Source organism: Amphibalanus amphitrite, unplaced genomic scaffold (assembly GCF_019059575.1).
Source record: "Amphibalanus amphitrite isolate SeventyFive unplaced genomic scaffold, NRLGWU_Aamphi_draft 000000F_arrow, whole genome shotgun sequence".
NCBI classification, from domain to species: domain Eukaryota; kingdom Metazoa; phylum Arthropoda; class Thecostraca; order Balanomorpha; family Balanidae; genus Amphibalanus; species Amphibalanus amphitrite.
In genome coordinates this window covers 3425522-3438540 of record NW_024881498.1, presented here as the reverse complement: position 1 = coordinate 3438540, position 13019 = coordinate 3425522, and the positions used below count along the sequence as shown (strand labels likewise).

General features: G+C 56.3%; 1 protein-coding gene and 1 non-coding gene across 3 annotated transcripts; both read right to left on the bottom strand.

Moving 5' to 3' along the window:
- Positions 1-373: 373 nt before the first annotated feature.
- On the bottom strand, positions 374-12912 carry LOC122377891 (UBX domain-containing protein 6-like). Of its 2 annotated transcripts, none has more exons than XM_043358496.1 (9): positions 12858-12912; positions 10699-11009; positions 9675-10044; positions 8540-8712; positions 7848-7975; positions 3824-4063; positions 3454-3611; positions 3108-3237; positions 374-1287 (listed from the first exon to the last, which is right to left on the bottom strand). In XM_043358496.1, exons 3-9 carry the CDS (start codon positions 9911-9913, stop codon positions 1024-1026), a joined length of 1332 nt encoding a protein of 443 aa, XP_043214431.1. In that variant the 5' UTR covers positions 9914-10044; positions 10699-11009; positions 12858-12912; the 3' UTR covers positions 374-1023. The 2 variants fall into 2 exon arrangements, with proteins under 2 accessions (XP_043214431.1, XP_043214516.1); XM_043358581.1 differs by having other exon boundaries at positions 12864-12878.
- Positions 10444-10516, bottom strand: Trnav-uac. Its single transcript has one exon. It is a non-coding gene; the product is annotated as a tRNA-Val (tRNA).
- Positions 12913-13019: the final 107 nt, after the last annotated feature.

Below are 13019 nucleotides of genomic sequence, written 5' to 3'. Positions count from 1 at the left end.
TGCCTACGGCCTGCCACCAACCGCAACCATACCTGTCAGGAGGCCCATAAACGTCAAGCGCCCGTCGCGCTTCGAACCCGGACTGTTGTAACCGGGAACGCGTGCTCTCACCACGCGGAGTCCAACGGTCTACCTACTAAACTATGTACGGGACCGGCTTGAAATTGGTTTTTGGTTTTTGGTTTTTGTACACTGACCTGTGTCATCAAGCAGTCACTTTGCTAATAAGGGTCCATATCACCATGTCATATATCTGGAATGGATTCTGGAGGACATTCAGTTAAATCGACGGCGGATTGTCGCCACACGGATGGGGTTTCTGTAGCATGGATACGGTTACCATCGACTCGACAACGTAGATTAAAAACATCGATCACGCGTAACCGATAATATATTTATGCGTGGCCACAACAAGTCACAGAACAGCTGCACTGCGCGGGCGGGCACGCCCCATTGGAAGAGAGGCAGGCCATTCAGCGCAGCCGGCCCACACCGGTCGATATGCAACACAAAAATACAACATCCAGCTTGCATGGGTAGATGACTATGGCGTGGCGTGACTGTGGAGCCACAGGTAGCCCTCCCGGCAGTGCGCCGCACCCGCGGCCCGGTGGGAACAGACGTGGGGTCACCGACACGACACCTAATGCCCCGGGCGGCCGTACAGACCGGCCGGTCCACAGTGTATCACTCAGTGACTGCCCCGGAGCTCAGCCCGGCCAGCTGACCTGACTCAGAGCTCTGACCAGCTCAGCCGACCCAGCCCGGAGCTCGGCCCAGCTCAGCTGACCCGGCACGGAGCTCAGCTGACCTGACTCGGAGCTCTGACCAGCCCAGCACCCGCCAGGAGCTCAGCTCAGCCCAGCTGGCTTGCACACAGCTCAGCTGACCGAGCCCCGAGCTCAGCCGAGGTCGGCAGTGACTGCTGATGCCGCTCAGCTGAGCTCGGCCGTGACTGCTGATGTCGCTCAGCCCAGCTCGGCAGTGACCGCTCAGCCGAGCTCGGCAGTGACCACTGACCACTCAGCCCAGCTCAGAGATGGTCTCCATCAGCTCTGGCACCAGGAAGGCGCCGGTGCTGCCGCCTGGCGGCGCGGCGCCCGACTTGAGCTGCCAGGTGAGCAGCACAGAGGGCACCAGCTTGGCCTCGGCCAGGGTGCTTTGGTCGTCGGCGTCCAACGGGTGGCCGGTGGGCGTGAGCAGCTCGAACGCCTCCGACGGCCGGACTAGATTCTCGCGCACGAACGTGTACACGGCCGACACGCGCTCCGTCACACGGAATGTACCCTGCCGGAGGGAGAGGCGCAGAGCAGCAGTCAGAACACACAGTGTGGGGGACCAGCGGTCAGAACACACAGTGAGGCAGCGGTCAGAAAGCAGGGGGTGCGTGGACCAGCGGTCAGAACACACAGTGTGTGGGATAAGCGCGGTCTGAACGCATAGACGGATGACATCGGACTAGCAAAGCATAGCGCCACATCTGAAATGAACCAGCTCGTGATACAAGACTGGAGTCCGTAAAAATGAGCTTATGATAGAATATCTACTATCTAATGAAGCAAAAATTGGCAGCTGAAAATTTAAGCCATGTAGGCTCAAACACCGTAGCTAAATGCACTCATTGATAGTTAATGCATACAGCTTTAATGGATTATTTTCTTTTGGGCCTGATTGAAGTGCTAGTTATACGTTAGGAAGAGACAAAGCATGACCAAAATTGTTTTTCGTTCAAGAGCTGAACCGTTACTTTACAATAAAACTTTAACTGCCTACCACAAACATTCAAGACAGCATTAAGGACCATAAAAGTAATGTTACCTGAAGCTAATGAGACAGCACAACTGCATAATGTACTATAATATGACTTTTTCAAGTAGTGAAGTGTGATTTGCTCATTTAAAAGCAGCAAATTACACACCACAATAAAAGTTAAAACTGTTGTAATCTAAACATATGTTTGCTCTTGTCTTCGTGAAAGCAACTGAAAGCGACTGTCACTTACTAGTCAATTATACCGAAAGAAAATGATAGGACTGAAAATGCTGGCTGAGCAACGTAAAATGCTCACGAAGCCCAGCCAAAAAAATCGTTATCATTAACATCCAGCCGGATGCCAGTAAACGTTCACAAATAGGAAAACTGTCCAGGAACATCTGAACGAAGTTTGTCAGGCAACAAGCGTGACTTGTTCGTCCTTCAAAATTTCGCATGATAAAATCCGTAGGAAAAATCTCATAACCGTGTCAGACCATGTCAGCAAAAACAGCAAACCTGCCTCCAGACAGCAGATGCAGGGCGGGCTGTCTCATCATTGCCGGTCATCGCTGTGTAAAAGCCCCCCCCCCCCCCCCCACAGTTCAACTCTCCATACGGCTGAGGGTGCCGCAAAGTTCTGTCTTTCCTGTGCCGCCACCGGCCGTCCCCGTCCCGTCCGTCCCGCCCGTCCTGCCTCACCCCCTCAGCGTCCCATCTCCAGTTGGACGTCAGACTGCAGGAGTCCTGGACGCCCACAGGACCGAACACATCCACATCACCTGACTCGACCCAAGAGTGGGCGCTGATGACAGTGAACGTCGACCCGGTCGCCGCCACACTACTTGACTGGACCTGGGCCCAATCGTATAAAGGCCGTGTATTCACAGTATCAGCAACGTTCCCTCCGTCCCATTCCGTCCCGTCCGTGGTTCCGAGCTAACCCGTCCCGTCCGTTCCCTTCCGTCCCGTCCCTCCCGTCTCTTTCCCTCCTCTCCCATCCAGCCCAGTCCAGCCCAGCCCAGTCCAGCCCAGCCCAGCCCAGCCCAGCCCAGCCCAGCCCAGCCCAGCCCAGCCCAGCCCAGCCCAGCCCTGCCCTGCCCTGCCCAGTGCCCAGCCCAGCCCAGCCCAGCCCAGCCCAGTCCAGTCCGGTCCGGTCCGGTCCGATCCAGTCCAGTCCGGTCCAGTCCGGTCCAGCCCGGTCCGGTCCGGTCCGGTCCGGTCCGGTCCGGTCCAGTCCGGTCCAGCCCGGTCCGGTCCGGTCCGGTCCGGTCCGGTCCAGTCCGGTCCCCTCATAGCAGCATAATGATAACAGTCCGGTCCCCTCTCGTCCTACCCCGTCCGCCGGGACCCACCTGCAGAGTGATGGCGTCTGGGAAGCGGACCCGTACCAGGCAGAAGCGGTACTTTCTCAGCTCGCGCTGCTCGGCCCGCTCGCGCATCGCCTTGGTCTGCAGCAGTGTCATGTTCTCGACCACCTCCGACCTGCCGAGCCGACGGGGGTCACAAAGAGGAATACAGCGTCAGGGTCTCGGCCACGTCCGGTGTAATCATCATACATTCACTTCTATGTATCTTTCAAACGCCCCCTTGCATGTTACATGGGCGGCAGCCAGCAGAATGATGCGGTCCTAAAATCCGAGCTGAGCCGCGTCCGACACAAAGAGCGCAGTTCCCACCCCACGGCGATTTTAGCCTCACCTGAGCTGCTGCTCGCGTTTGAGCTCCTCCTGGGAGATGGCGAAAAAGTCGGCCGGCAGAGCCACCTGGCGGGCCGCCTGCGCCGGCATCAGGGCGCGGGCGTTCCTGTCCAGCTCCGGAACAATGGGCTCGGCGCTGACCAGCGCGTCGCGGAACATCTGACGGAGGCGGGACGCGTCACACTCAGCGCGTCAGGCAGCAGACGACGGAGGCGTCACACACTGCAGATTTTGACGAGCGCGCCACGGAACAGCTGATGGGAGAAATGCCGCCACTAGCCGTCATACCAGCGCTGCTAGTGTCACCGACTGACACTCTGACCACCGCGTCCTCCCTCTGTACCTGACCACGTCCACTCCGCGCGCCCCACCTGCAGTTTGTCGAGGTCGCCGTCGGGCGGGAACACCCAGAACGTCTCCGTGCCGTCGCCGTGCGGTAGCTGGGTGCTCTGGAAGCCGGCGGCGGCCAGGAGCTCGGCGGCGCCCTCCAGCGGCGCCACGCGCTCGGTGTACGCCTTGTTCGACTGTCGGATCTTGCGGAACTTTTCCTCGGCCGGCGCGGACAGGATGTTCTCCATGTATTTGCACAGCGTCTCCACGCCCGTCTGCACCTGCCGGCGAACGGCGGCGGTTAGCGGTCAGCGAGTCAGCGGGCGACGGTCGGCGGTCAGCGGGCGACGGACAGCGCTGGGGACGGGAGAGGTGACGATCTACCTCAGTGGTGTTGGCAGTGGTGGAGGGCAACGGTACCGATACCGGGCAACGGTGCCGATACCGGGCAGCGGTACCGGTACCGAACAACAATACCGATACCGGACAACAGTACCGATACCGGGCAACAGTACCGATACCGAACCGCAAATATGAGAGAACGCTGCCGCATTTCAATGCCATTATTCTTTGATGCCCAGCGTAAGATCATGCAACTATTCATATGTAACGCTCACGGCTCAACCAAACAACTGCATAGCATACCAATTTCTACCAATCGAATAAAAATAGACACAAAATGAAGCAACTGGGTAATCCAATGGACATTTCTATTTTAAGGTACCGCAATTAAGTTTATAACGTTCACTGACCACTTGACCAGTGTCAAGTGACAACTTCAACATATGTCGACGCGCCGCGTCGACAAGGGTCACATTGTTGCCATCACGTCGGTGGACCTCAGTCGCGCCTTTGATAGTGTTGACCATGGTATTTTATTGTCCAAGTTGAGCTGGTACGGTGTTGACCCCGGGTGGTTCGCGAGTTACCTCGGTGGCCGGCGGCAGGTGGTGAGAGGCGGCTCCCTATCCCTTCCTATGTCCCATGGCGTTCCGCAGGGCTCCCTGGTCGGCCCAATCCTCTTCAGCATCTTCACAAATGACCTACCTTCCTACCTTCCTCATGGACGGCTCATTTCCTATGCAGACGATACCCAACTCCTCGATTCCGCTTTTCCCACTGACTTACCTGTCCTTAAAAAACAACAGGAAGACACCTTGCTCGCTGTCCAGTCCTATTACACATCCAATTCCTTGAAAATGAATCCTAGTAAGACCACCCTGCTTCTTGTGGGTACTGGCCAGAACCTCAAGAAAACCTCATCCTTTTCCCTTACCATATCCGGTCACACACTACAACCATCCCCTTTTGTGAAGATGCTGGGAGTGACGGTCGACTCAACCCTATCCTGGGAAAAGCACATTTCAAATGTTGTCAAAAAGTGCAATTCCATCCTTCTATGTTTGTATAAAATTCGTCATCATCTTACCCCCGAGACCCGTAAGCTCCTTATCCAGTGCCATATTTTCCCCCACATCCTTTACTGCCTCTCCGTCTGGGGCGGGGCCGCTCGCTGTCATTTACATAAGGTGCAGAAGATCCTGAATTTTGGTGCTAGGGTCGTCTCCGGAGCGCGGGTTTCTGAACATATTTCACCGGTGTTGAGAGCCCTCGGCTGGCATGACATTGCTGATCTTGTCGTCCACCGTGACTGCTCCACTGTGTTCAGGGCGCTGAGTGACCCTTGCGCTCCGGAGGCGATCCGCTCCCTATTCACTCGGCGAGCCGCTGTGTCGCAGCGCTCAACGCGGGCAACGTGTGCCGGTGTACTGGAGCTGCCGGCTTACCGGCTGTCTATGTCGCGCCGGGCCTTGTCGTACCGAGCGGCCTCGTCCTGGAATCGCCTGCCGCCTGCCACCACCGGCTCTCGAACTAGAGCGGAGTTTTTACGACTTTTAAACTCGACATGTGACTAGCGTTTTGGTATTTTAGTACAATGTGTATGCGTGTGTGTGCTTGTGTTTTATATGTTTTTACTATTGTCATTGACTAGAAGCTGACACTAATCCATCATTGGAATGCTTCGCTAATACAATATACAATACTCAATTACCGTGTCACATTATCATTTTGGGTCGACCTGGGCGAAAAACATTCATCAAGGTTCCCCGATTGTTCCTTATCTTCGTCACGATATTCAGAACAACGTGTTGGGAAAATTGGTGTTTTCCTTCCCGTCGAAAATAAAGACGCTGACAAATAATAGGCAAATAAACAATTCATTACTTATTCTCCCGGGAGTAATTTCGCGCGCCGCACAACTGTACACAGACAGGACAAAAGTCTGCGTACCCCGTCCCCTGTGACACCTGCTGACAGACGGTTTGTCACACAGAGCTGACAGACGGTTTGTCACACAGAGCTGACAGCTGGTCTGTCAGACACATAACACCCAACGACAGCCAAAGGCCGGCCGATGAAAAGGGCGCAGTCACACACGTGTAACTCGCAGACTGCACCTTCAATTGCCCAGGTTATCATCGATAAAAGTGCCCTCATTTTATCGACAACGTTAAAGCGATGGTACTGCAGCGGCTAGCGAACAACGGGGTCGGGGCAGGAAAAAAATGGAGCAGCCCTTCTATGAATATGTCTGGGCCTGGTGACTGGGTCAACTAGCACCTGTGCACCCTCCCCCCTCCCTTCTCCCCCGTCTGCGATCCCTTCATGGTGTGGTTACAGCCCTCCCCCCTCCCCCACTGCCGTGCCGCCGACACCTTCACCGCAGCTGTACTCTGCACCGCTAAAAAGGCCAGCCGATCAAGGGATCAGTGACGCAGCCAGTTGACGGTCTCAGAGAGTCCCTGCCGAACTCAGTGCAGGGCTCGGTGACGGTGTAAGTGACGGTCTCAGTGCCATACTAAGGAAGTCTCTGCCGGAATCAGTGCCAGTCTCAGTGCCAGTCTCAGTAAGGGTCTCGGTGACGAGCTCAGTAAAGGGCTAGTCCACCAACTAAGTGCCCAACTCAGTGACAACGTGTGTAAAGAGCTGGCTCACAGACTCCCCGTTCAGCTCAGTGTCGGACTTAGTACCGGGTGCTACGTGTTCTGCACCACCGACCTCCCAGCAGCCGACTGTCAGTCTGGAGCGGGCAGCAGTGCGACGACTGACGGACCAAAGACCACTGTGTTAGAGCTGACCGACTGCGCCACTGTCAGCTGGGAGCACCAGCCGGCTCCAGACAGGCAGAAGGGATCGAGGGGAGCGAGAACACCCAGAACCTAGCATACAGAGACAATCGCTCAGTGATATAACACAGGAAGACATAACGATCCTCTCCTGACGGACCATCGAAAGTCAACAGGGGCGAGAACAGCCAGCTCCCGGCAGACAGAGTGAATCGAGAGGAGCGAGGGAACAGCCGGCTCCCGACGGACCAGCTCCGGCGGACAGAGACGGCCAGTCGGGCAGAGTCAATCCGCTGCTGACGGATCGGGAGGGTGGTGACACGCACAGGCCAGACGCGGCAGACGGACAGACGGCCGACACTGCAGAGCCCGGAGCGGCGGGGCAGAGCGCCGAGCGGCCGAGCGAGGCTCAGCTCGCGGGCGTGGGATGAAGCCGTCCACCGACAGCCGCCTGTGCCGCTGGATCCACTCGGTCTGTAGGAGGCTCAGGTGCTGCGGCTGCTCGGACTGCTGTGCCGCTGGCCAGGTGAGCGACGCCCTAGTATCCCCCAAATACCCTTCGTGCGACCGCTCGGCGTACCGAGCCTCTGGCCAGGTACATGACACTCCTCCCCGGGGTCCAGCGCCTCCCCACTGCGGCCGCTCGGTCTGCTGCACCTGTGACCAGGTGAGTGGCCCGGTGCTCCTCACTATATGTGACTCTGTTGTTACGGCCTCTACCCCTACGGCAGTAGTGACTCTGAGGTGAGAGCCGGACTCACGACCTGCCAGCGGAGGCGTCAAGTGAGTCACCGCGGCCGGCAGACTAGAGCCGGTGAGCGGTGACACTCCTCGCTGCCTGCCGGTGGAGCCCCCCCCCCCCACACACACACACACACACGCGTGCGGGGCGCGGCGGCACGGTGACCCGAGCCGGCCCCGCCCAGCGCCCACCCACCTTCTCCCGGTTGGCGTTACACGAGTGGATGATGAGGCAGGCGGCGATACCGCCGTCCTCGGCCAGCTGCTCGTACAGGAACAGCTTGATCTTCTGCTGGATCTCGGGCCGGGGCAGCACCTCGCCTCCTGCACAGACCAGGGACGGTGGTCAGCGGCCGATGCTACGGCGGGGGAATAAACGCTATACGAGTAGCTGTCAAACTTAGTGGCGTGCGTTGCGAATCACGACCTAGCGCTCAAAACAACTTAGTTATATTTTCGCTACCAGCCCACGTCATTATATCTGGTTACTATGCAGCTAATAGTGTTGTGTCTAATTTCAACGCCATCAGTGCGAGTCCAGAAGTCTCTTGCGTCTTAATAACTACTTAGGGATATAGTGATTTCCATCGTGTCCCTTGCACTGAACTCACACTCAGCAATTTGAGTAGAAATTATACTAAGGTGCATCATACTTGCGTTAGCAGTTAGTCAAGCGAATTTAACACATGGATACTACTAAGTAAAAAAAAAACGAATCTAACAAGCTAGGTACTTTGGTGCCAGAGGCCTTAGTTCGGCGGGGCGCATATGTTTACGCTACAAAGTCGAGTCTCCGAAGAGTGAAGACACCATAATCACTGTACGCCAGCGGTCCCGGCGTTACCCGGGGCCTCCTGCGGCCTGCGGTCGGTCGGCGGCGACACCCACCGATGATGGGGCACCGGTAGTAGACGCCGCTGACGGCGAGGTTGGGCGCCATCTCCAGCTCGGTGACCCGCGGCCCGGGAGGCGCCGCGCCGCCCTCCGCCGCTCCCGCGCCCGCCGCCGCCAGCTCCGCGTCCAGCTCCTTCCGCGCCTGGGCCCGGATCACGGCCAGTGAGCTGCCCACGAGACACACCAGAGCAGTCAGATGGGGTGGGTCGGGATCAGACGGGGTGGGACGAGACATCGGGTCAGACGGAGACACCGCGGTCAGACGGGATGAGACAGGGTCAGACGGGGTGGGACGGGGTCAGACGGGGTCAGGCGGGGTGGGGTAAACACCGGGGTCAGGGACTAGACGGATGGGAGAGGATGGGACGGGTAAGAGTCACCCGTGGGCAGAAGGGTAGCAGTTACCCGTCCCAGACAGGGAGGGGGGTGGGTTTGCAAAGCACAATGACCAGTAGGGAGGCTGTCAGTGACATTTGAGGACATAACAGAAGCCCCACAGAGCGGACCAAGGCTGGCGCACATCACGGACGGGCTACACGCAGCTGGCGAAAACACGTGGCGTGGTCGGAATGCAGGAGCCGGATCGACAAAGCTAAAAGTGTATATAAAAATGGGAGGACGGCGATCTAAAGCCAGCACATATGGCCCACAAACTGCTCGCTATTGACACAACATACAAAAACAATACGGCCGCTGCTACTGAATAGTGAATAAGTACAATGGGAGGGCATCCACGTGTGCCCACACTTGGTATCAAGAACAAATAAAAATGGGAATGCACCAGTATGCACCAGTGGTGCATGCATACCTATTTTATTTTATCAACCTCTGCCGACAGGGCCTTCGCACGCCAGGTCCACGGCCACCTCGCGGCCTCGCCCCTCCCGTTTTATCCCCATATCCACGCACTGCCCCCACTACTGACCGGCTGGAGGCGGACTGCTGCTGCTGCTTCTGCTCGTGCCCGGCCTGTCTGTCTTGTCCCACCTGCCCTGTCCCATACCGCCCTGTCCCCAATACTGACCGGCTGGAGGCGGACTGCTGCTGCTGCTTCTGCTCGTGCCGGGCCAGTCTGCACCGTCCCCCTAGTCCCTACCCTGTTTCCGCGTCTCCCTGCCCCACTACTGACCGGCTGGAGGCCGACTGCTGCTGCTGCTTCTGCTCGTGCCGCGCCAGCGCGGCGGCGCCGGCCAGCTGGGAGCCTTTGGACGGGTGCTGTCTCTCAGGTAGCGGCGCCGGCGCCGAGGAGGAGCCGCGCGCGCCGCCGCTGCCGCCGCCCGGCTCACCCGACAGACGGTGGCCCGGGCCGGCCTTCTTGAACTTGGCCTCAGACTTTTTCTTCTCGATGAACTTCTTCAGGGCGTCCATGGTCTACCCTCGTGCGTCGGGGTTAGACCAATGTGCTGCGGCGACTTGGAGGGAGTCGGCACCTCAGAACTTGGGCGTGAACTCCTTGGGGAGGTTCTGACGCATCCCAAGGTCACGAACTTTGCTGGTGGCTGAAATAGATATCAAACCACGTCAGTATTTTTGCCTTTCGCACAAAAGTCGTGCTTAATATGCCACAACAAATCATGACAAACACTCTTTTAGAGACAGTAGATTATTTATTCGACAAAGCTCATGTCGCCCTAAATGCATCCATCATTCCTGGGATCAGATTCTACTCGAATGGTGGTGAATCAAGATATAATCAGAGGCATAGCCATTAGCCAACCGAACCTGCATAGAGCACCCACTAGCAATTTAGTACCTATGCACGAAAAGAAAGAAACTGAGAAAGAGTAAAGAGAAGCAGACAGGACTTGGACTCATTGATGTTCGCGATTGTCGCGAGGCAACCGATCAACTCCGTGAAAGGGTTCCTTTCAGACGCCACCATACCGGGTACTCAAAACTGGTCGCGCTCGGGTTCGAACCGAGGACCTTCTGCGTGTAAAGCAGATGTGATAACCACTACACAACGCGACCGGCCGTGCGGTCAGACACCGGTCCGAGGAGTGCCGAGCGGGCCCGTTGCTGGACCAGCCCCGAGCGGGTGGCGGAGCCCCCCCCCCCCTGCCCGCCCGGCAGCGACCTGCCCCTTCCCCCGGCAGTGCCGGGGGAAGGGGCACCCACCGGCACCCACCGTCGCCGGCCGGGCCGGCACCCACCGTCGGCCGAGGTAAAGTGCTCCACGATGCGCTCGCCGTAGCGCGACCAGGCCAGGTAGACAAGCAGCACGTTGGTCACCAGTATGCCGCCGATGGCCAGCAGTAGGTTGGCCTGGAACGCGTCGAGCTCGGGCAGGCCCAGGTCGGGCCACGGCACCAGGCCGCCGGCGCGCTGCAGGGCCTCGCTCACCAGCGGCCGAGAGCTGTTCAGAGCGGCGGCGGCGCTGTCCGAGACGTCAGTGAGCAGGGCGGCCAGCCACTGGAGCACCACCAGCGAGCCCTCCCACAGCGGCTGCCACACCATAGAGAGCCTGGGAGGGACACAGAGACTGATCAGGGCGGCCAGCCACTGGAACAACACCAGCGAGCCCTCCCACAGCGGCTGTCACACCATAGAGAGCCTGGGCGGGGAACAAAGACAGGTCAGGGCGGCCAGCCACTGGAGCACCACCAGCGAGCCTTCCCACAGCGGCTGCCACACCATAGAGAGCCTGGGCGGGCACAGAGACAGGTCAGGGCGGCACCAGCGAGCCCTCCCACAGCGGCTGCCACACCATAGAGAGCCTGGGCGGGGAACAGACTGGTCAGGGCGGCACAAGAGAGTCCTCCCACACCACAGAGAGCCTGGGCGGGACACAGAGACAGGTTAGGGTTGCACCAGAGGGACCTCCAATACCACAGAGCCTGGGCGGGCACAGAGACTGGTCAGGGCGGCACCAGAGAGCCCTCCCACAGCGGCTGCCACACCATAGAGAGCCTGGGCGGGGAACAGAGACTGGTCAGGGCGGCACAAGAGAGTCCTCCCACAGCGGCTGCCGCACCAAAAAGAGCCTGGGCGGGCGCAGAGACTGATCAGGGTGGCATCAGAGAGTCTTCCCACACCACAGAGAGCCTGGGAGGGGCCCAGAGACAGGTCAGGGCGGCACCACAGAACCCTCCCACATATAGAAAGTTTCAGCTTAATTTCACCTACATTATAGGCAGCCAACCTCTCTCACTGTGACTGGCGACTGCACACACTGGCATTATTATATCTTCAACTTACTTCTCTCAGCCTTATTTATCTCATCTTCTTTAAAGCTATCTTACTTCATCAGTATGCACAATTTGGAGATGACAAAGGATGGCATGAATTGGACTTTGGAGCGAGTGTTAAGGTAATCCAAATTACTGAAAATCTTGAGAGTTAGAACTAGTGACATGGCATTTATCTAGTGTTGGGAATCAGCCTGGATAGTTTAATGGCTCATTCTAAGCCTATAAGTGTCTTCACTTAGGTGTCTCTCAAGTTTAATCTCGCCAAATGTAAAAAGAACATTAGAATAAAAACAGCAACAACTAGCTGATAGGATTAATAGTTAATTTATCGTCTACAGTGCCCCTGTGCCTGTGGTGTTTACATATAAGTGAAGTGCCAATACTTGGTTATGAAACAGAGCCCAGGTTTGACTTCCAGTGCTGTCTATTCCCCAGGCTGCTGATCCCTGCAGAACTGCGCACGAGCTGGTCTAGGAGTGTAGGAGTCTGGTTTATATAGCCTTGGTCTGGTCTGAGCAGGGCCTCAGGGGAGCAATGCTTCTAACAACCTTCTACCCAAAGGTGGAGGAAGAGCATGAGACTTTTTCTAAATGGATACAAATTACAAGTAAAAGTAGGATGAATTGTGAAGGATAGAACGAGACTGCAACAGATGTCAAATTGGCAGCACAGTCAACAAGCCCTAGAAACTAGGGTGACAAACTGACATATTGATACGCACACCATATTTTATTCACACTGCACGTCAAACACCAGCTGAGTTCCGCAACCCGCACCAATGACCAACATGAGCTTGAATTAAATCTCTTAAGAATGTCATGCTTCGCAGGAAAGGAAAGAAATAAAAACTATGGACAGATGGTGACTGGTGAGTGATTAAGCTGGTATAAAACCAGCAGACCAGACAGTATAATCAGCATTTTAACAATAATTGAAGTGCACAACATTCAAACATTCCACAGTATCAGTATCCCCTTCCCCAACCATCAAAAACTCATTCAGCAAAAATAAATCATAGGAGGTACTGGTAGTTAGACTTCAAAATTGAAGTTTAAGGTTACATGTATCCTTTCATAGCATAAAATCGTACAAACAGGCTCAAAATATTGAATTATACCTACAAACACAATTCACAAACACAAAAGTATATTTAGGGCCTTGCACAAAAGCAAAAATTATTTTTGCTGATATTTATGTTCTAGTCTTCTAATTAAGACTTGTTTTTTATTTACGTCATCAGTTGAGTGCAAGGCTTTTGACTTGTTTACGATATTAAATGCAAA